At 49.4% G+C, this 23,983-nt stretch overlaps 1 protein-coding gene across 3 annotated transcripts in view; it reads left to right on the top strand.

Moving 5' to 3' along the window:
• LOC111153491 (death associated protein kinase 1) overlaps window positions 1-23,983 on the top strand; it is a 171,679-nt gene that overhangs the window by 91,403 nt on the left and 56,293 nt on the right. For all 3 annotated transcript variants that reach the window (XM_022512540.1, XM_022512541.1, XM_022512543.1), the window contains one exon: window positions 2,670-2,891. In XM_022512540.1, the coding sequence (XP_022368248.1) occupies window positions 2,670-2,891 (222 nt within the window). The remainder of the gene's footprint in view (window positions 1-2,669; window positions 2,892-23,983) is intronic.

Consider the following 23,983-nt stretch of genomic DNA (forward strand, 5'->3'; position numbering starts at 1 on the left):
GCCTCTGTCCTCTGTGGAGCTGCAGTCTTGGTAGGAGTGGAAGTGGGCGAGAAGCAGGCAGAAAAATCTCCGAGGGGCCCTGTGGGCTCAGGTGCAGGAGACGGCACTGGTCGGAGCAAGGAGGTGGTGCAGACGTTGGGTAGGCAGAGATAACTCGGAAAGGTGTCTTTAAAGAGGTAGCATTGAGATGGGTCTAGAAAAATGGTCCTCGAAATTAGTCTACATCTTCTCGACCATCTGCAACCAAGGTTAGTCGGGACATTAGCTGCAGCCGTGGACATTAGAATCACATCTTCTCTTGGCCCGGGGGGGTTGGGGTGCTCCCATCCCACCTGCAGCCCCTTCTCCCTGCCTGCTTTCCCCTCAGGGGGACCCGGAAGTGTGAGTGAGGTCAATTGACCAGTGAAGTAGTGGGTTCCGGATGTTTCGATGCAGATGTGGGCAATGCCATCAGCTTGGACCTGTGCACACACTCCTGGCCTTGGCGCACAGGGTATACAGTGCCCCCCTCCCCAGCCCAGCGCTAGGGTAGGGGGGCCTTGATGCTTTCACTCCCATAACTAAAAGGGGAAAGGTCATGTGGAACATTTGGCAGGAAAAACAACTTGGGATAGTCTTTGAACTTAGGCTTCCATTTACATTCCTCCCATCTCTTTCTGGTTTTTCGGTTTTAGTGTTTAAAGCAACATAATTCAAACCACTGAATCTGCCTTGAATCTTTATAGCCCCTGAGAAAAGTCACAGTGCTTGCGTGACAAGTGTGCATGGATCAGTGCACTACCCCACCCCATGTCCTTGGACACCTTTGGAGCTCTCAGCTGGGACCTGATGCTCTCTTTCTGACAAGTGGGAATATAAGCACCGCTTCACGAGACACTGCCAAGTAGTAGGTCACTTTGTTCCATAGTCAGGCTGTTTTCTTCCCCCACCAGCCCCATCTCTGCCGCCCACCTCCACCCTCCAAGAGAGAAATAAGCCCAGTTCTTTGCTCTTCAGAAAAAAATGGAAAATGTAATAAAGTCCTAACAGATCCCCTGGCTCTTTAAGGTCGTGAGTTCACAGGCAGTTGGTGCTAGCGTTCTGGTGTGATTTATCTTCAGCCTCTCTGCTATTCTGCTGCAGGGAGAAAGAGAGTCTTAATAGCCTGTCATGCAAAAATTTGGCAGTGCTAAAGAAATAATCCTGTACTCTGGGTTTTTCTTCACTGACCTCTGCTGCTAAAGTAAATGAGTAGTGTATTAAAGTATCCCTTCTTTAACATTGAACAGGTACTGTTCATCTGATTTTCTCTCCCCCTTTTGTCTTCATGGGAGAATAAAGCTAGCTAAAAATAACTGTGATAATTCTCTGTATAGCTGTTCTCTAGCACCTGCCAAGAAATATACAGATCCTGTGATGGGTGCCTCTGGGGAAGAAGCGAGGTGCCAGCATTGATACAGGAAGGGTCCTTTTGTATTGTTTCCCTTACTTTCAGGGTAGCTTACTTGCCTTTCAAGGCTTTCCCTGCTTATGTATTTATTTTATTATTTTGTGTTAAATTCTGTTATTATATTCTTTTATATACATAGGTAGGAGGCTCTGGTTATATGCCATGGCTTAGGATGTATAGGATGTTTTCCTCTGCAAGAAACTGAAAGCACATATCCAACTGGCTTTAGCAGTAAAGGGACTTTATTGGCTTCTGTTGCTGAAAAACCCAAAGGCAGATGGCTTTCAGGCTAGGGTTGATCCAGCCATTTCACAGTGTTACCCCAAATCTGGTTTCTCTTCTTCTATTGGCTCCGCCTCTGGAATGGTTGGCTTTAAACCAAGAGTGAACCTCCCCCTCATCCCGGGATGACTGGAAGCAGCCACTGGGGTCATGGAGTTAAGTGTTCACATCCAGAAGAAAGAAGAGTCTTAGAAAAGGTCTTGGTCTCTGCATTCTCCAAAAGGTCTTACTTTGGTCATGTGTCTGTCCCTGGAACCAGGAAGATACAGTATACTGACTGGCTTAGCCTAGGTCACCTGATGCATATCTCTAGGTGGGGGTGGAGTCAGCTTCCTCAGGGCTGTAGGATCCCTAGAAAGGAGAGAGGCAGGTAATGCTGGAGAAGCTGCCACCAACAGATGTCTGGTGTATGTGGCTGATCTAATCTCTGAGGTGTGAACAGAATATATAGCTTTTTTTTTTTTTTAATTCTGAATGTTTCAATTGATAAGTATCGGGGCTAGAAATATGTCGTCGAAAGCAGGGCTCTGTGTATTTTTCTTTAAGTTCGCCCATCTTGATCCCTTGTCTTCCCTGGACAAATGGGAGAAAGGCTTGTCAGAGGGAGGTCGGGAGGTTGGGAAGCTCCTTGCTGCTATCCCGGAGTCTGCAAGGGGAGGGAGGAAGGAATCACAGAAGTGGAGGCATCTTTATCCATTCCATGGAATATTCTTCAAGACAAGAGATTTTGTATCACTTGCAACATTGTTCTTAAAGAAGCAGGTTTAATGAAACGGAAATGTCATGAGAAGTAACCCTGCTTAATCTGTTAATTTCCCACCCCATGGACTTTCTTACTCACCATTACACGGCCCCTCCTTGCTCGTGCCCTGCCCCATCCGTACTCAAATCCAGGCTTTGTAGGGAGCAAATAAAGAAATGTGTGACTGACCTGTAACCGCTCATCCTCTGTCTACAGTGGGCAGTTCGCAGTCGTGAAGAAATGCCGGGAGAAAAGCACCGGTGTACAGTATGCCGCCAAGTTTATCAAGAAAAGGAGGACGAAGTCCAGCCGGCGGGGCGTGAGCCGCGAGGACATCGAGCGGGAGGTCAGCATCCTGAAGGAGATCCAGCACCCCAACATCATCACCCTACATGAGGTTTACGAGAACAAGACAGACGTCATCCTGATCTTAGAGCTGTGAGTAGGGTCTGCGTGGCTGTGGCGGGGCCTGGGAGGCCCAGGGTGGGGGTCAGGGTGGTTGAGGTCCGCCCACGGCTGCCCTGCAGTGGGACTCCTTGGGGTCCCGCCCCGAGCCTTGTCAGGAATGTACTCTGCTTTGTCAAATTCGAGAACAACCCTGTACCGCCTGCACGGAGACCCGTCTGTGGTTATCTAGAATGATGCTAAGGAGTGGTTCCATGAATGCAGTCCCACCCGACTTGCAAGAGGGTCCCCAAATCCTGGGGCTCCTCTTCCTTTGTCATGACATCATCTGACTCCTGAACTGTCTGGTCAACTTTAAGCTCATGTTCCTTTTCTACTTGCACTGTTCCTCTGCCTTCCTTCGGGGTTTCTACTTCTCTTCCTACCCCCTCCAGCTAACCCCCCACCTCCATTCCCAGCTGTTGGGACTGTCAACACGAGTTACAGGAGGGGGTAAAACTGAACCAGCATCCCTCAGAGGTGACTATAGGACTTGTTTTCAAAGCTTTCCGCTTATTTTCTCGGTCAGGCCCTGCCTGTTGGATGTGGTTGTGGGTGACGGACTATCGTGCCTTTCTCAGTGATGTGTCTCTCTGTCCCCAGGCCCCTGCCTCAGTGCCCCACCCATCTTGAAGAGAGAGGGAGGAGAGGATGTCCCCCAGGAGCACCTGGCTGGGAATGCCTCTGGGCTGTTGGGAGGGAGGGGAGGCATCCGGGCCTTGAGGGCAGGAATCATGGGAGGAGCCCAGGAAGCCAGGGTGACACGCCAGTCCTGGGTGGCTCTGAAGTTTGTTTGCTGGGGCCCTGGAATTCAGAACTGCACCTCTGCCAACCAAACAGCCCCCCATGTTTGCAGATCTCTTACAGTTAGGAGGTGATTTTAGAGGCCAAATGGGATGTAAGGAAGTGAAGGAGGGGTTTGTAGAGGACCCAGCCTAGCCCTGGGGGCCCCACACTGCGGGCACCCTGGGCTTTGCCCTCACAGGGACCTGGGGGTTCCTGCAGCTTCCTGTCTGTCACTGGGATGTGGGTACTGGTTTTTATGGGTCTGAGCAGCAGCTTGCTCCATTATAAATTGGGGTTACTAGTAGCTACCCCCACAGGGTCTTGAGGAAATAAGTGAGTTGAGAATTGGACGATCCCTAGCACAGTGTGGGATTCATGGACATGTTTTCTTCCTCGCTTTTAAGCCAACAGGTTCTCCACCTCTGCCGCAGAGACACTGGGGGCTGGGTTTGTCTTTGTTCAGGGGCCATCCCAGGCCTTGTACGATGTTTAGCAGCATCTCTGGCTTCTACCCACTAGATGCTGGTAGCACCCTTCCCACGGGCTATGACAACTAAAACTGTCTCTAGACAAGGCCACGTGTCCTCTGGGGGCAAAACACCCCCCTTCTCCCCATGGAGAACCCCTGCTTTAAAGGAAGAGCCAGGCTTTAAGAGCACAGGGGATTAAGGGGCTTGCCTGGGTACAGCTGCGGAAAGAGACGTTCATAGTGTAATCTTTGCTTTCTGTGGCAACTCCTGAACCAGACAGAAGCGAGATCAAAATCCAGGCCAATCCTTTACCGTCTCTGTAAGCCTGCATTTCCTCTCTTAAGGCTGTTTTCAGAGGCCATGAATACAAAAATCTTGGGGAAGAAATGTTACAGATCACAGCTGTTTTGCCTTTTCAGAGAATTATTAGGTTGTGCCCAGTGACTCAGGAATGTCGCTTATCCTCTTTGTACCCCGAGCCGTATGGGGATGCCTGTGCCTTCCTGCCCTTCTGGCTCCCCTTTGCCCGGCACATTCTGGTCTCAGCTGCTGATGCCTGACCCCATACTCCATAGACATTTCCCCTTGGGTCCCTCTGTCCTGTGCATCAATTGGGTGACATACAATTACTTTTTTTAACCACTGGATTTTTCCAATTTTTAAAAAGATCATATAGTTAATCTGATGCGGGAGGAGGGGTGTGCAAGTCTTAGGACGTCAACACACGTTTAAATCAGGATTCAGAATAGTCCCCCCCCCCCTTCCCCTGTCTCATTCCCTTTTTAGCCCCACACCCCTTCCGCCCCCCCATCTCCTCGCAACCGCTAAGCTGTTCTGTCTTCGCAAAAATGTCCTATAAATAGAATGATATGCTATTCAGCCTTTTGAAACTGGCTGCTTCCACTCAGCGTATTACTTTTGAGATTTATACACGCGTGTTTTGTGCCTTGTTATTGCTGCGCAGAATTCTGCTGCGTGATAGATGCGTGTTTGGTGTTTGTCCACTTACCCCCTGAAGGACCTTTGGGTTGTTTTCTAGTATTTGGTGACCATGAATAAAGCTGCTATAAACTTCATTTACAGGCTTTAGTACAATCTTGAGTTTTCATTTTTTTTTTTTTTTTTAAGATTTTATTTACTTATTTGACAGAGAGAGTATTAGAGCAGGAGGAAGCGGGAGAGAGAATCTGGAACAGAGTCCCCGCTGAGTGCAGAGCCTGACTCAGGGCTTGATCCCACGACCTTGAGATCACCACCTGAGTTAAGGCAGCCCTAGCAAACTAAGACACAAGTGCTAGTCGAATAGAGAACTGTACTTCCTAGACTAGGAGCCCACTCACATGCTAGTCTAAAGTTCTGAAAGCAGGTCAGAACTGGAACAAAACACCTCATTGTGGCGGCTCCACCAGGCAACTGAGCCACGATATGATGTGTAAATCTTACGAAGGCCTGGGCAGAAGAGGTGGCGAGGGTCTTAACTCGAGGCAGGAGTGGACATCACATCATCCCCACCTGCTTTGGGATAGTCATCCCTGTAGCTCTGAATCACCTATCTGAAAGTCACCACGGAAAGATGTAGACATTAAAAATGCTCTCATTGCCATGTAAGGAATGGCATTGTGGGCTGGGACGGGGAAATCAAATCGGTTTGGGTTTTCCAGTCTTACATTTTTCTCCTTATATGCTCTGTTTGGAACTTAGACCAGATTTTTTTTTTTTTTTTAAGATTTCATTCATTTATTTGACAGAGAGAGACAGAGAGAGAAAGATAACACAAGCAGGGAGAGTGGGAGAGGGAGAAACAGGCTTCCCACTGAGCAGGGAGCCCGACGCGGGGCTCGATCCCAGGACCCCGGGCTCACGACCTGAGCTGAAGGCAGACGCTTAACAACTGAGCCACCCAGGCGCCCCTTAGAGTAGATCTTGAAATCAGAGTATCCCTTCTCTTAGCTAGTTTGCGTGCTTGCTTGCTCTCTCTTTTTGTGATCAGAAATAAAGTTTAATTATTATACTGTGGTTTAGCCAAGTCCAGGGTATGGAATGAATAATGCATTCTGTCATTAATTTTTTTAAATCTAGGAATGTAAATTTTTTTTATTGTGGTAAAAAAAAAACAAAAAACATGCACATGAACTTGACCCTCTGAACCACTTTGTGGTGCACAGTGATGTTAGTGGTTTGCACGCTGTTGTACAGGAGATCTCCGGAACCTTTTCATCTCACAAAACTGAAAGTCTATACCTTTGGAATAACAAGTCCCCTTATTAGCTTACTTTTTGACTTTGGCCAGGTTAATCATTGCTGGAATTCAGTTTGCTCATTGCAAACAACCTCTGAGTGATATTCAAACATTTGTGCGATCTTAGGTCACTTTAGGGAGGATCATGGTGAAGTTGGCTCCCTCTCTCTTTCGTCAGCGAGCCGAGATGAATTTCTCCATCGTATATCAGCACGGTACATGCGGATGAATCCATGCCCCACGGACGTCATCAGGTCTAGAATCACAGGAGCTTTTCAAGAGGAAAGTGCAGTGATTGGGGCACCTGGGTGGCTCAGTGGGTAAAGCCTCTGCCTTCGGCTCAGGGTCCTGGGATCGAGTCCCACGTCTGGCTCTCTGCTCAGTGGGGAGACTGCTTCCTCCTCTCTGCCTGCTGCTCTGCCTACTTGTGATCTCTCCCTCTGTCAAATAAATAAATAAAATCTTTAAAAAAAAAAAAAGAAAAGAAAGTGCAGTGATTGGAGGAGTGGTGCTCTCAGGCTACCTTCAAAGGGGCAAAGTTGCATGAAGCAGGATGCAGGTGTAGGGACACAGGTGACGCTGGTTAAGTAAAGTGTCTGTGATGCTGGGGGGGCTCCCAGCGCCCCTTCCGCAGCCGTATCCCCTCCCTGGCTCTTGGCTCCACTCCTCTCCGGCTCCTTCCGAGACACAAAAGCACACTCAGATTTCTTCAGCGCCTTTTTTTTCCCCCGTTCCCCCCAGCTACATTTGTTCCCACTTCTCTGAGCTCACGCCAGCTCTTTTGACTTTTTGAACTTTTGGTTTTATTCAGAGAGGTAATTTCAGGAACTGTGCTGGGTTGCGTTTTTGGCACCCTTGCTCCTCGGATATCTGCTGTCAGGCAAGAACAGAGAACCAAAGTGCACTTGGCAGCTCCCTTACCTCTCACAACAGAACGAAATCACATAAAATAGGTTCTTTTCCGTTCGGGCGCTCTCTCTTGAGAAACAAAACCCTGTGTATGTCCCCCTCCCCCCAACCCTAGGCTCTCACGTCTTGCCAGGGCCCTTAATCCGGTGGGCATTTTCACTCCCGTAAGCGGGGTATTTGGTTGCTGGGCAGTCTTATAAAATTTGGGAAAATGGAAATGCGAGAAACTACACGTGGCATCTGAGCTCAAAGATCTGTTGTTTTTATCAAATATTCGTTCTCTGAGCCTCTGGCTTGGCGTTCTCTGCGCTGTGCACGTGAGTTGATCGGTAGCTGCAATCTTGGCTCACCTCCAGGAAAGACCGGTGGTCGCTGTGGTCTGGCAAGTGGGTGGCACCGCTGCCTGCCAGCCAGCCGTATGGACATCTATCGCTCTGCTGACTGGCTGGCTATTCCTGGACCCCTCCCCAGGGACCACAGACTACTTTATGACACTCTGGGGTAATCCAGATCCCTGGAAACTGTTCACCCTTCCTCTTGGAAGCCATGGTCTGAAATCATTATTCTTCTGCCTTGGTTGCCCACTCCCCTAACCAGTACTTCAAGATGCTGTAACAGAGGGAAATTCCGTGCAATGGTGGCTTCACTGACCCTTCAGACGTTCTGATCTCCTCTCTTGTCCTGTTGCCTCTTCCTCATGGCCTGGTTTCTTCTGTGTGGCTTGGGCCATCCCAGGCACGGGTCACAGGCTTCCTCTCTGCATCCAGAGCCCGGGTCCCTCTCAGGCCAAGGGCTGCCATTTTGGTGGCCCAGGCTCAGCCCAAGCCTTCTGCCTGGCTTTCCTCCATGCCAGTCATATGACACCCATGACTAGGCACGCTGCGCTCAGAATTCTGGGATGATGGTCAGGTTCAGCTTGGAAACGGGAACCCATGGGGACTCTTAGGCCAGTGTCTGGGGCAGGTCAGCAGCAACCACTCACAATCATCCTTGAGCCTCTTAGAGCTTCCTTCCTGCCTCATGTCATTGCAAAATGTTGCTTAAAACCAAAGGGGAATACTTCTACAACAACCTGGTATTTGCTTTTTTTTTCTCCTAATTTGTCGAATATTACCCGACCTTCTGGTGTTGAGCGACACTTCTTTTCTTTGCATGGGTGGGACTTATTTCTAATGCAGTCAGAGTCACTCTGCTGCAGACTAGGGACCACAGGGCTCCGGTGGCGTGGCGGTCAGGATTTGCACGTGCCGTCCTCAGACGCCAGTTTCCGCTCCAGTCCGTGAACCAACACGGTTCCCATTTGTGGCCACAGTGTGACCCGAAGGCTGCTGTGCGGACGAAGTTAGTTGTGAGGAAGGGGCTCCCGGACCCAGACTTCCCCTTGGTGACAGAGGTGTCTGTGGCTTTTTTGGCCCGATATTCAGATGGGGAAATTCAAGCAGAATTGATTGTTTCGGAAACGGGATAGAACGTTCACTTCTCCTAGGGTCCTCCCAGTTTGGTTGTGGATCTTTGCAAGCTGTCTGGAGAAAGAGGATGTAGGTGAAGGACGAGAGACGCTTTTCTTGGAGAAGAGAGGGAAGCTGCCCTTCACTTGACCCTTTGGGTCAGCCGCTGTGGGACCCCCGCTTGGTGTTACGTCGTTTAATCCGTGGGTGCAGACCCAGATTATCCTCACCACCCTGCAGATTGGGGAAGCTGGGTCCATTCTGTCTGATACAGAAGTGGGGGATTCTGATTCTCAAACAGAGCTTTTGGGGGAGGAAATTTTTTATCTGAGTCCTAAAATTCTGCAAAGTCACTGCAGGACTTAGCCTCCAAGGCCCACTGCCCATCTTTTAAACGCTGTCCCCTTTGGAGGTCGTGGGGGAGGTGAAGGACATAGAGAGGACCCCCTCGGAGCACCGAGGGTTCTCCAAGCCTGCTCCACTCACTCTCCTCCTCATCTAGGGCTCGGCCAGTCACCTTGACCGCTACCCCCAGGGCAATGATTCTCAACCTGGAGTGGCTCTAGAGTGTATTTGCTCCTCTCAATTCCCAAGCAGTGACATCGTAACTTTTGGATGCTAACTTGGACTTGGAGGACCTTTCTGCTTCTTCGGCAGCCATGTTGTCCTTGTCCCTCATTCCTTAGCATTTCCGCGGTGCTGGGAGAGGGCCGAACAAGTTCTAGAGTAGCTGTGGGAATGATGGAAGTCCAAGAGGCAGGATGGCGGTGTGGCAGCTTTGGTATTCGAGCTGTGTGCATATCTGTCCCCCTCAGTGCATTTCTTTGATGCCAAGACGTGGCCTCCTTTGGCACATGCAGCACTGAAGACTGTGGTCCAATAGATGTGTGAGAGTCCAGATAGAGCAAGAAGAACATTATGATGTAAGGCAAGGGTCACGGGTGTCTCAAGAGCTAGTTGACCCTTGATGTACGTGTTTCCGGTCGGGAGTTGTTGATCTACTTGCTTGGGCTTCAGGAAACCCACTGTTGACGAGGTCTTCAAGAGGGTGAGGAGTAAAACCTGGAATACAATAGCCAAAAAGTAAAAACAACCCAATGTCTATCAGCTGATGACTGGAGAAACAAAATGTGGTCTCTTCGTACAATGGACTCTTATTTGGCCATGAAAACGAATAAGGTCCAAGTACTCGCCACAACACGGGTGAACTTGGAAATGTTTTGCTAAGTGAAAGAAACCAGTCTCAAAAGACCATATATCATATGACTGGATTTATAGCAAATGTCCAGAATAGGCACATCTGTAGAGACACAAAATAACGTACTGGTTGCCTAGGGCAGACAGGGTAGTGGTGACGGGGAATGGGAGTGGCTACTAATGGGCACAAGGTTTCTTTTGAGATGATGAAAATGTTCTAAAATTAGATTGTGGTGGTAGTTACACAACTCTGTGAATACACTAAAAACCACTGAATTGTACACTTTTAGAGAGTCAGTTATATGGTACGTGAGTTATATCTCAATAAAACTTTAGAAAACATCTCTGATGGCTCCCTACCTCCCATAAAATGAGGCCAGGTTCGTAGAATGGTGTAGGATATGTAGGATGAATCTATGTCCAGCCTCCTCCTTGTATCCAGCCGTTTCTCCTCCATGCCTTCCCCTCTGCCCCTGATGCTCAACCCACAGAGAAGCTCCTGCCTTTACTAGATTATTCCGTGTTCTTACCCCCAATCCATTGTTTATGTTTCACCTCTGCCTGATATGCCAAACCTTGCCACCTGGAGAACTCACACTCCCCTCTCAAAGCCCAGCTCACACATCATCCTCACTCTCTTTGGCTTACCCACCTACCCTTGTTAGATTTGTTTCTTTACTGTGTGTTTTCATCATCTGTTACAAGTGTGTTGATTCTAGCACTTACCATACCACATTTTAAATGTTTATGTGTATTTCTCCTGCAAGGGACTACGAGCTTTTCAGGGGGATATGCCAGCATTTTACTTACTTGTCTTTCTGCCTCTGTCTCCCTCTCTCTAGAAGAGGGCATGGATACTAGCACACAGTCTGCGCCTGGTAAGAGTGGTAGAAGCTGAATTTAGTTAAGGAGGCCAGCAGGCAGATCCTGATGAACAGCAATGAGGGGGCCTTTCTAGAGTAAGAACAGTGGGGATGACAAGAGGGAACGAAGCTGAAAGTTCCGCATCATTTGTGATCTGCCAAAAATAGCCTCTCTCCTAAGAACAGGGCAGTTTGTCACCCTACCTGATTGCCACGTTGGGCCTGAGAGGGCGGGGCCATCTGTGTGAGCTGAGCGCCTGGGATGGAGAAGGAGTAGACTGGAAGGGTAGTGGGTGGGGTTCTGAGGGCCGGAAGCCGAGGACCTGCTGTGTGCCTGGCATTATGAAGCAGGACGTCAGTGACGGTCCGAGTGGGCAGTTAGAAGGAAAGCAGCTGATTGTCACTGGCCTCTAGTGTCATAATGCCCATCACATGGCAGGGACTCGATCAACATTTATGCTAAAGGAAGAGAGAGAGAGAGAAAGAGGAAGGGAGGGAGGGAGGAAAGAACAATCCGAAGTCCCCTTTGCCCAGCGTAGCATTCCTTACAGAACCGACCTTGCTCAAATCCTGCCATGGCTTCAGGCTGACGGTGCTTTTGAAAGAGAGATCCAGATCTCATCTCCATCTTTTTTACAGGCCTCAACTGGGGGTGGCTTTGTGCTCTCTGCCTCCTCTTCCAGCAGAGCAGGGTTTCAGGCTCCCCCCTCCCCTTCCCTTCACCAAGGTGCTCAGTAGGAACCCCCAGCTCCTCTGCCCTGATGCTTGGCTTCTGCCAGTGCCTAGAATCTTTAGCGCTCCTGTAGGGAAACTGAGGCAGGAGGTGGTCTGATAGCCTCTCTACCTGCCAAGTGAATGTCCTGTCTTTCACCTTTCCTGCCTCTTCCAACTCTGCCTCCTCCTTCTCAAATCCAGCCTCGCACTCTAGAGAAGGACCACTCTGCTTTAAGCCCATTTTCAGTCGCTGCTCTCCGTCTCGGGAGGCGGCTCAAGAGCGGGCAGAATTGTCCTTCAGACTGACAGACCCCCGCCCCCCATCCAATGGGCCAGTGGTCTATCATCCAGGGATTTCCACGTCGTTAACAACAATTAGCAGCTTTCACTGGAGGCCTTTGGGCTGGGTTGTCAGAGAGAATAAACCCAGTCAGGGAGTGGGAGGAGAGCTGGGTCCCTGCACTTCCCTTAGATAATAGCCATCCCTTGTTTTCAACTAGACAGGACCGATTGGTTTTGGCATAAACCCCCATCCATGGCTGTGCCAGCTTGGTTTACTTCCCACTGGCCTTTTGTTCCAGCACCTGTTACAGTGACCCAGGCTGAGGGGATGTCTGGCTGCCCCGGCTTTTCCGTTTGCCCCCATTTTGATTGGCCTCATTATTTCTCCGGGTCTCCAAAGCTTGGATTGAAGCCATTGAAGTAAAAAGAGGCTGGGTGCACGTTGTTGAGTTTATTTCCCTTAATATGAGTACTTTACCTCAAGAAATCCATGTGGACCCCTTGGAAGTGGAACCGGTTCTCTCTCAGCCCTTTGTCTCCCACCCACGTCCCCATGTCTTGCCTACAGCAGCCCTTCTCTTCCCTTGTCATGGTCACTCCAGTGTGCATGGCACGTGGGCATTTGTTCGGAGCACGGGGTAAACCGTGGCTATTTGTGGCTGGAGATGGCCACCCTCCAGGTCCAGCCAGGCACCTTGGAGCTCCATCCAGACCCCCAAGGGCCGGGGCCCCTGCGCCTCTGACACTTGTACCCCATTTGTGGTACCCAGGTCAGCGGGCTTGACCACTGAACTCTGGGACACCATACCCAGAAGGCCATGCGTGGCCCGCCCCATGAGCTCCCTGCCTGAACTGGTCCAGCCAGGGATCCCTCTCTCCCTGGAGCCAAGTGTGCCCAGCGTTCCCGCGTCCCCTAGCCACCCCAAACGTCCCAAGGACGGGAGGAGAACCTTTACAGTCAGCCTCCAATCACTTTAATTGTTGGTGTGGCATTTCTGGAATGTTCTCCAGGATCCTTATCTCTCTTGAAAAGTAGGGAGGAGGGAGCTACAGGAGTTCACCATAGGAGTGATGACCACCTACATGAGACATGCCACAGGTGTGACATTCACCCCATTGCCTGATCACCTAAAAACAACCCTCAGTGTTTTCTTCTCCAGAGACCTGGCTCTAACCAACCACCCTACCAAACCAATAGCACGTTTTTACCAGTTGCAATAATTTTGGTCTACTTGGTGGGCAGAAGGCAAAATCGATCCTGTTCCCTGAAAGAGGAAGAGCAACAAAATTGGTTTTGGTTATTTGGCTTGTTTTATAAATGTCTCATTGTATTCCTCATAAAACTTATTCAATTAAAAAAAAACAGTGGTTTTTTTTTCGGGGGGGGGGTGTGTTTTGGTTTAGTACCTTGTCTAGCTGCAAACCACATCCTCCTGTTTGAAAATCTGCTTCAGCACCCTGTGGCTCCATTATTCCAGCCTTGAATTTGAGCATGACGTCATTTAAGCGAGGGGTGGGTAATCCTGTCGGGAGCACTGGGACTGGAGCACAGCTGGGAAATGCGGTCTGGCTCTGCCCTCTGGTATTGATAAACCATGATTCATTTCTTCGTTACCAACCCGGCATTCTGCTTCTGTCTCGGGTACTAAAAAAAATAGTCATGATGCTGCTTTTCATCAATGAATGAATGAAAGTGATTGCTTCGAAATCTGCATTTTCTCTTGGAGGCCGTGCTTTGATCCAGCTTCACGGATTAGTCCCTTGTGGTGGCAGAGGACCAGATTTTTGAAGCAAGGAAACTTCGAGATCTAAACTTATTTCCAAATGTGGGTCTTTCTACAAGATTGGAACCTTCCTTTTCCTGCCTCAGCTGGCAGAAGTCATGGTTTGGTCCATATCTCCAAAAGCATGCATAGATCCGCTCTCCATTTATTATTCGATACCGTTTCAGGCTTTCTTGCCAGTGACAACCGTCTGTCCCCCTTGAATCACGGAGGCCCCGTGTCTGCCAGGCTACAAAGGAGCTGAAATAAAATTGGTAGTTCCTGGAGAGTTTGGGATTGAGATAGAGCCGCCCAGATTTTCCATGGTGGACTGGAGGAGGGGTGGGGTGGAGGTTTGAGACAAGTTAGGGCTTCTTTGGAGGTTTCTGGACACCAGAGTAGAAGGATTTTTGACGTTTCCGCCCTGCTCTTTGCTAAGTGCTTTTCATTTCATCTTGTTTAATGAAGAAGCCACTAGAAACATCAGCCTCATTAGAAAGCTTGGCCAGAAAAGCAAAACCCATAAATAAGGAGGTGAATCATTTCCCCTGTACCTGGAAGGGAACTCAGGCAGCTGTATTCTTTCTGAATAGTTGCCATTCGTGGGAGACATCTTATGCCCCAGGCGCTGAGCTAAGTACATTATAAATGCCAGGTCATTTAATCCTCGCAAAAGCCCAGGTAGGGTTCTGAAGGCTCCAATCTGGGTGTCTTGTGCTGTATAACAAACCACTCCAAAGCATGACGACTCAAAATGGCAATCGTCGTTTGTTTTGATGGCGGATCCACAATGTGGGCACGAGTCGGCCCACAGGTCGGCCCACAGGTGGAGCGTCAGCTGGGCTACCGCGTGGGGCTCGGTGGGTGGTCCCCTTCCACAGCTGCTCCCTCCCCCGAGTGGCAGGCTGGTGCTGGCTGTCGGCCGGGAGTTCAGTCAAGGGTGCTGGCTCTGCTCCACGGGCACCACTCACTGTGCTCTCGGGGTCACCCACAGCCTGGCAGCTGGGCTCCTAGGCCAAGTATTCCAGACAGGAAATGGAAACTCTCCGTGTCTTGAGACTGACACGGCATCGCTTCTCTCATCTTCTCTGGGTCAAGCAGACACAGAGCCTGCTTGGGTCTGAACTGAGAAGTCCAGCTCTCAGTAGGTCTGGTAAGAATTTGCAGCCATGTTCCCATGTCCCCATGTTCCTCTTCTTATGGACTCCGTGACACTCTTGAGTTGGCCAGAGCTCCCGACTGACCTCAGTCCAGATTTCTGTACTTTTTCCTGCCCTTAACTGGGCCTATGTGTCAACCTCATCACAGCCACAGAGACCCAGGAAAGCACATTCTAGAAACATTCCTAAATCACTACACTTGGATTTGTAATAAACTTCAGGAGCAATCACTACAGAATTCTGGGCTTGAAAAGAAAAGACCCACGGGGTGTGTGGGACCCATCTTTGGGTTTGGGAACGATGACGTGTAGGTCACAGAGTGACTTGTGTTCTGTGACTGTGTTGTTCCTGAGTGGGGCTTGGCAAACTACAACTGGTGGGCCAAAGCCTGCTGCCTGTTTAAGCACAGCTCTGAGGGGGGAAAAAAAAAAAAAAAAAGGCTCTACAACTTTAAGGGGCTGAAGAAAACAGCAAGAAGACTATATAGCAGAGTCGAAAATTTGCAACAGAGACCAAATAGTCCGCAAAGCCTCTGGCGGAAAAGTTCGTTGACCCCTGTTCTAGAAGGCAGGATCAGGACCCGTGTTGCCAGAGCTAGATTTCAGGCCGATGGAAGAAGTACTTTTCTGACTCGAGTCGTCCGTGGGGAACAGCAGCTCACAGCTGAAGATACTTATGCAGGCGGGTGGCAGAGCCTAGGATGCTGTAGATCCGTGGTGTGCTGGGAAAAAGTCTCACCTCCGGCTCTCCAGGCCAGGGACGCTCTAATTTGTAATGTTTGTCCATTTCTATGGTACAGATCCCACCATGGCCAATTTCCAGTTCCAACGTGGTGTCACTGCAGGCAGAGTGGGGAAGAGAGGCACATAAGCTACTCATGGAGCCCCAGTTTACCCCTGCGACAGCCTCAGGGATGGATGACGTGTCATGCTGCCCCTCAGGTGGCTCCTAGGCTAGGGACATGCATAGGTTTCCAGAGGAACGACGGTGCTGGAAAAACCTTTGAAATGCCACCTGCCTCTCTGGGCTCACAGGCAGCCCCTGTTAGAGTCTGCGATGGCTCAAAGATGAGCACTCGCCCCGGGTCTCCAGCCGCTGATCCCTCCACCTGCTATTTCATTGTCCGCACATTTGGTTTCGAAAATCTTGATTTAGACAAAGAGCGATAAGTTTGAGCACATCCCAATTTAGAACTTGTTGAAAGCATCACTTCAAGCAAAGTTAGAAGACAAATGACAGATAGGGAGAGAACGTTGAGGGTCTGGAAGAGGTTGAGGTTTGGAGTCAAGAGGCCGATGGAACAATTGACAAGCCAGTAGGAAAATGGGGAGAGAGTGTGGATCGTTGACACCCACTCAGATACAAAAAGGCTGCTGAACGTGAAAAATGAGCAGTCTTTTCATCTGAAAGAGCAGCTGTCTCCCTGCAGCAGGGACATGTAGGGTACGACAATGAGTCACTGATGCCGTTGGATTGGCCCAAAGTAATAATGGCATCCATACAAGGTTGTGAAGCCGCAGAACGTTCACCAGCGACAGCTGGAGGAGCATTAACTGAGACTGAAAACAAGCATATCCTGGGGCGCCCGGTTGGCTCAGTCGGTTAAGGGTCTGCCTTCAGCTCAGGTCATGATCCTGGGGTCCTGGGATCGAGCCCCACATCCAGCTCCCTGCTCAGTGGGGAATCTGCTTTACTCTCTCCCTCTGTGCAACCCCCACCCCCGCCCCACTGCCCGCTCTTGTACATGTGCACACACTCTCTATCTCTAATTCGGCACTCTCTCTCAAATAAATAAATAAATAAAATCTTAAAAAAAAAAAAAAGGCATATCCCTATGACCTAAAAATTCCAAACCTGAGGGTCTAGCAAAACTCTTAAATCTCATATCTTTAGGAGGCAGGTACACCAGAAAAGGCATTGCCTTGTAGTTTGTGATTGTGAAGAATTAGAAACAACCAAAAGCCCAGCAGTCGGGGACTGGCTAAGTGAACATGGGTCTGGACATCCCCATGGCTGTCGGGCAGCAGCGAAAAAGGAGAACGCAAGAACTCAGTACCCATGAGCATCCCCAAAGTGAAGTAGCAGATTGCGGAATGACATGCATCTAGTCTGATATCATTTATGTTCTTACTTAACGTGTAGTGCTGTGTAGTTCACAGAACATACAGAGAAGGTTCTAAAGAGTACTCAGCATATCATAGTAGTGTACGTTTTGGGGGAGGTGGAGAGAAAGGGGGCCTGTCCTGGGGAGGAGGGGGATAGTCAGAAGAGACTTGAGTTTTATATGTGGCTGTTCTAATTTTTCTTAAGGAGAATATATTTATGTATTTCTTCCATAATATTTTTAAGAGACCAAGTTAAAGGGCGCCTGGGTGGCTCAGTTGATGGAGTGTGCTACTCTTGGCCTTGTCTCAGCTGGTGATCTCAGGGTCTGACCAGGTCTCAGGGTGAGACCAAGGCCTGCGTCGGGCTCTGCGTTCAGCATAGAGTCTACCTGAGACTCTCTCTCTCCCTCTGCCTCTCCCCTCCACACTCTCCCGTTCTTTCTCTCTTCCCCTCACAAATAAATCTTAAAGAAAAAAGAGAGAAATACCAAGTTAAAGTTCTCTTCTGCCCAAATGGAGAGGTGTCTGTAAGAGAATGTGCAGCTCCCTGGGTAAGCACAGACCTGCTAGGTTGGGCCTCTAGGGAGCTGCATGGCAGGGTGGGGGAGCATCTGGATGTGGGGGTCGCTTTGGCCCATGAGACTAACTTCCCTTGAGGACTGTCTCTCATCACCTCTCTCACGCTCTTAACTAAATAAGCGAGAAACCACTTTCTCCAAAATCTCTTGTTGCACTATCGAGACAGGACCATGTTAAAGAAGTCTTTATTTGACAGGAGAGATCGTCACAGTAAGCGGACGGTGTTGGGGTGGGATGGTCAGCACTTCCTCCTGTGCCCGCCTCCCGCCTTAACATGCACCTTCTCCCATCGTCCCCCTGGCTGCCCTCAGGCACTTCTAGATTCCTCTGTGTCCAGACCCACCTTCCAACTTCAGTGTCTAAGGGCCCACTTCCTTTTTTTTTTTCTTTAAAAGATTTTATTTATTTATTTGACAGACAGAGATCACAGGTAGGCAGAGAGGCAAGCAGAGAGAGAGGGGGAAGCAGGCTCCCTGCTGAGCAGAGAGTCCTGATGCGGGGCCCGATCACAGAACCCTGGGATCATGACCCGAGCCAAAGGCAGAGGCTTTAACCCACTGAGCCACCCAGGCATAAGGGCCCACTTCTTCCCCAGGTTTGTGGCCTCAGGAATGTCTCTCATTTCGGGGAAACCCTGCTTTTTAACCACAGTTAGTAGCCTCCTGCCACGTCAGAATCCCACCCCATAAGCTGGCATCTGGACGAGAGACACAGAGAGTGGCTCACGGGTTTTCCTCACCCAGACGCCTGTGACTAAGTGGGGTGAAGGTCAGGGACAACTGCGTGGAATATTAATATAAATGTTAGTGTCAGACGCTCATATCCTAAGTCATATTTTTCTCTTTCATCCCCAGTAGTAATAATGAACAGTAGGTATTATTACCCCCATTTTATAGACAGAGAAACTGCCTCTGAGAGTAACTTAACCCATCTGAAGTCACAGAGCCCAGACTGAAACCCAGAACGCCTGCCCCCAACACCTTTTTTACCCTTTGAGTGAGGTTCTTCCCATAGGGATTTTGTTCTAGAAACCCTCAGGAGGCTCCTCCCTGCGTTCGGCACCACCTCTCTGGGTAAAGTGAAAGATCACTTCCCCCATGAATTTTGAGTGCCAGGCGCGCTGTTCTGTGAGAAGGCCCAGAATGCCTTTTCAGTTGTTCCTTGAACTCGAATCTGACGCGAAAACAGAAAATGTATTTTCAGATACAGCTTATGTTTTGGATTCAAAGGAGGCAGGGCTAATTCCGAGGAGATGTGAAGATTAGGGGCTCCTTGGATGCTATTTATAAGGTACTTTGGGGGCAACACAGTATCTAAGCAGAGAATGGCGTTCTCAGGCCCCGTCCACAGCAGGCCTTAAATTCACACCTAGTTCACAAAATCGAGGAGGAGGGTATCGTGTTGCCCTTTCCCTTCGGATTCCCAGCTTCAGTTCTGCATTCCACGAAGTCCTCAGTTAACTCAGGGGATTTCATTTGGAAGGTGAGAGATGAGAGAGTGAAAACCCTTCAGGGCTTCCCCTAAATTAACAAGAAAGAACATTCTCCCGGAGGTGAAGACCGTAGAGCTCGGAGGTTTAATTTTTGTTCCAAGGCAGAACCAGGAAATGTCTGGGCACTTGCCCCTGACCTTCACATCACGTCTTCCAGGAGAGGTCCACCGCATCTCCAAGTGCTGGAGAAATGACTTCAGGACAGAACGACATAGCATTTCTCTCCCGACGTTTTTCAGACTCGGATTTAAAAGTTTATGTAACAGTGTGAGAAGGAACCCTTCCTTCCTAGGAGAACCTGAAAGCGAGGCTAATGAAAAACATCAGCGGATTCTAATTACCCTCGCGGAGGCTCACTTGTGCTAGGCATCCTGTAACGTTTTGCTAGCAGCCTATGGGCTGCTGCCTCTTAGGGGTTGGACTGTACTCATCCCCTAAAAAAAAAAAAGAGAGATGTGTTGAAGTCCCAACCCCCAGCCCCCCAGAATGTGACCTTCTTTGAAAATAGAGCCTTCGTGGATGTCATCAAGGGACAATGAAGCCACTAGGGTGGGCGTTCATCTGGTCTGGCTGGTGTCCTTATAAGAGGGGAAACTGAGGCACAGACACAGACATGCACAGAGAGAAGGCCCTGTGAGGGCCGAGGCCTAGAGTGAGTGGTGCATCTCCAGCCAAGCATGCCAGAGGTTGTGGCACACTGCTAAGAGCTAGGAGAAGCCGGGAAGATCCCTCTAGAGGGTTTGGAGGGAACACAGTGCTGCTGACACCTTGATTTCTGACTCGGAGCCAACAGAACTTGAGACAAGAAATTTCAGTTAGTTGGGCCACCCCGTTTGTTGGTGCGGTCCTAGCAAATTGATGCAACTACTATACCGCACCCCCATAATAAAATACATATTTAGATGAAGTAAGAGCAAGAATTTCAGTTCCTCCATCATGGGTAATGACGGACGAATAGGTATTTTCCAAAGATGATTGCAACATCCTCTCATGTCCTACATGTTGCCTAGAGCCTTGAAGTTCCCTCGTTCAGAGCTGAGTTCTAAACCCCCTCCTCCTGAATCCAGAAGAGCTTCTGACTTGCTTTTAGTGCTACGTGAGTGCTGAGGCAGCTTCCACCATGCTTGCTGGAACACCGGTCCTGGAGCCTGGAATTCCCACGTCAACGGGCTCCTTGTCTTGAATCCGCCATGCTGTGAGGAAGCCCAGACGATTCCGGATGGAGAGGCCGCATGGAGCCCTGAGTTTACATGGCGAGAGGTGCCCAGACAGTCCCCCGCGGCGGTCCAGCGTCCCCGGGGTGTTAGCTGCAGTTCCTGTCTGAGTCCCACCCGCGTGACAGACCTTAAGCCAGAGCTACCCAGCCACGCCTTCCTGAATTCCTGACCCATAAAAGCCACAGGAGTTAAGACAATGATTATCCTGCTTAAAGGCACTGAGTTCTGGGAAGATGTGTTGCCCAGCACCAAATGACTAGAAGAGTTAGCATATTCTGTGCTTTGTCTTGGTTGCTTTCCTTTAGCTTTAATTTTAAAAATACACCTTAGTCCTACTTCTGATTAAATAGCTTTGTATTTAGAGTAGATGGAACACAACTGCAAAATATCCGTGGCTTAACATAATAGGATCTAATCTCTCACTCAGAGTACAGTGTGGATGTTGCTGTTGGATGGCTGTCCTCCAGACAGTGATTCAAGGGTCCCTATTCTTTCTTCTTAATATCTCTGCTGCCCCTGGTTCCCCTCGGGGTCCTCTGCTGGGTCACTGGTGTTCAGGTGGCCAAGGAGAGAAGGGAGAGAGTGAGGGGAGGATAGTCTGGGATATTACAGAGGCCAGGCCTGAAGAAGGAAGTAGGTTCTAGGAAATTGTATTTTTGCCATATTCCCCGAGTTGTGATGCACAGGAAGGTTAGAGGGTTTCTTGGCCCAATAATTCAACACTTTTCTTTTACAGATGGTAGAGTTAGGCCCAGAGAAGTGTGGGGAGCTCCATACTTGCCTCCACAGCCAGAGCCAGGATTGGGGGCCTGTGTGCTGAGGCCCCTCTAGTCCTCTTGCCATGCTATCTTCTAGGGCTGGTGTCATAGCAGGGCAGGACCGTGAGGGTGTGCCCTGAATTGTTCCAGTGCCCCCCCCATTCACCAAATGAGGAAATACAGCCCCACACTGATGTATCATAGCATTTGCCTCAAAATACCTCATGAGGTGTAGTTAGCTTGTAGCCACGAGTCCCCTGCGCTTAGCTTATGACCAGATCTGGTCCAGAACACGTCCTGCTGTATCTGGACAATTCCTAGCAAAAGTCAAACCCTGAATAGTGTTATAATTTAGAAACTGGAATTCTGTAGTAATTTCTCTATGTCACTCTGAAGGCCCCCTTTGTTTTTAGCATTCTAATGAGTCCTAACTACATTCCGTGACAGCTACCTTTTAGGGAGGCATTGGTTGTAGAGGAAGGCAATTGGGGGGGAGAGGGAACCTTCCGGTTTTCCAGCTTTCTTTGTGAACACAGCAATGCTTATTAGCATGCGTGTCACACAATTTCCATGATAATGCTATAATTTTAAACACTCTGAGTTAAAGACCTAATAGAGGAGGTTAGTCTTGCTTTCTCAATTTGCTACACAGATTGCACGTCTCTCTTTCCCCATCAATCTTCCTTTTCCTAAGCGAAATGTAAAATTTGGACCAAAGAATGGAAATACCAAGGTTTGGGCTGAGCTGATCTTATTAACATTATCCTGCTGTTCACCAACAACATCATAAGCATTTTCATCCTGGTTCTAAGCATGTATATGGGAAAAAAAATCCTCCAGTCACTTTCAAACTTCTGAGATTTGGGGAGCAAATGGGGTAAATTATCCAATGATAATTTAATAAATTATCATGCCCCCAAACCTTCGCTGAAGTCATTTAGTGTTGATTACCTTGATTAATGACTAAATATTTGTAGCTATATTTGAAATTGATGGCTAGAACACCTGCCTTCCCGTAGTGGCATGAACGAGAATGTATATATGCGTAATGACCTTCAAGGCAGCAAGAAACCAGGGATGGGTCCAGGCCCGGTGAAATGGGGGTCCTCCCAACACTGCTGAAGCCCAGCCAAATGGTTCCCTGGATAAGCCACAGCATGGACCGTATTGTGAACACCATGGGTGTGAATAGTGCCTGGAGAAGAGTGAGAGGTGATCCGTGCCTCCCTCCTCTCAGGCTTGGTCAAGCACCACCATTTTGCAGGCTGGTCCCTCACTCCCCTTCCCTCTGGGAGCTCCAGGGTTGTTCCTGGCTCTCACTAGTGTGGTCAGAAAGCACTGTGGAAGTTGAGTTGCTCAAGACAGGAAGACTGACTAAGGCTGGAGGTGACCAGGCCCAGAGAAGGGCAAATCTAGTTTCCATTGGCTGAACCAAGTGAATAGACCCAGTTCAAGATAGCGTTGTGGTCATCTATTGCTGTGTAACCAACTATCCCCAGATCTGCTGGAGGCAGGACAGGTTCCCACGGAAGCAGACTTTGAGATGGAGAAGAGTGTGCAGGATGTTTATTAAGAACTGCCCTTAGAACCAGAATATGGAACAGAGGGGAAGGTGCAGTAGTGGGCAGAATAGGCCGTGCTACCTTGCAGCCCAGTGACAGCCCCAGCTGGCCCAACAGAAAGTTCTGAAGGGCCCTTAGAGTTGGCCCAGGTTGGACTGAGATGAGCTGGTCTTTATATCAGGGTAGATATACTACAGCCCCTCAGCCAAATCCAGGTGGTCACTTGTTTTTTGTTTTTTGGGTTTTTTTAAAGATTTTATTTATTTGACAGAGAGATCACAAGTAGGCAGAGAGGCAGGCAGAGAGAGAGGAGGAAGCAGGCTCCCTGCTGAGCAGAGAGCCCGATGCGGGGCTCGATCCCAAGACACTGGGATCATGACCTGAGCTGAAGGCAGAGGCTTAACCCACTGAGCCACCCACGCACCCCGGTCACTTGTTTTTAAATAAAGTTTTATTGGAACACAGCCACAACCCTTCATTTATATATTGTCTAAGGCTGCTTGCACATCACTGGGGCAGAGTTGAGTAGTTGTGGCAGAACTCTATGGCCCCCAAAGCCTGAAATATTTATATCCAGCCCTTTATAGAAGTTTGTTCAACCCAGCTGTATGTTCCTACACTCAGCAGCATGACCTTGGGCGGCAGCTTGCGGCAGAGGCAAGCCCTGAAATGCCTCCAGTCATCAGTCGCAGGTCCTTCCTCTACGGGGAGCATGGGTGGTGCTCACGGTGTCCACCCTAGCAAATTAAATTGACCATTTTATTTTGCAAACAGTTTTGTGAGTCAGGAATTCTGGAAGGACTCAGATGGAGTCTGACTTCCATGGCATCAGCTGGATGAGAGTACCCACTCCCAAGATTTCTTCCTTGGCTCAATGCTCCTTGGCCTCTTTTCTCTCTTCCAGGGGTGTCCCATCTTCTAGGATTTCTTCATACCATAGGGTGGTTTGGGGATCATGACACCTCTTCATGAGGGCTTCAGCACGTGGTAGACACAGGACTACACCAAAGCTGGCACAGAATCACTCCGCTGTGTCTTACGTGGCCGCGGGATCTGCTGAGATCCAAGATGGCGGAGCTCCAGAGGCAAAACCCCATCTCAGAAGCACATGTGGCAGGACGTGCTGTAGCACTGTCCTTGGAAGATAACTAATGCTTCAGTGGCCTAGGTAGCTGGCTCACCCAGGTTATAGAGTTCTTGGTACTTCCCAACCCCATGGTCAGTGCCATCCCATGGGTGGCTTAAAATGTTCATGAGAGGGATAGGACACCCTGGGAATGGAATGGACTGGGCCTTGCCCCTGCCCCCAGCCCCAGACAGCCCGTTGGGAGTTATGGGCCAGCACACTGCTGCGTCTGTGGGTGGCTTTCAGGTTGAAACCAGATGAGAACAGAAACAGTGTTTACTGAGCCCCAAGGGGCTCTCCACACCATGGTACCTCAGAACAGCTCTGTGGTGTGTGATGGTCCCTTATTTGATGGAAGAGGAATCCCAGGCTCAGCGAGGTTGGGTAATGGGGCAGGTGGCATGGCGTTCTACAGG

Source organism: Enhydra lutris, unplaced genomic scaffold (genome assembly GCF_002288905.1).
Source record: "Enhydra lutris kenyoni isolate GAN:26980312 unplaced genomic scaffold, ASM228890v2 scaffoldscaffold33, whole genome shotgun sequence".
Lineage (NCBI taxonomy): Eukaryota > Metazoa > Chordata > Mammalia > Carnivora > Mustelidae > Enhydra > Enhydra lutris.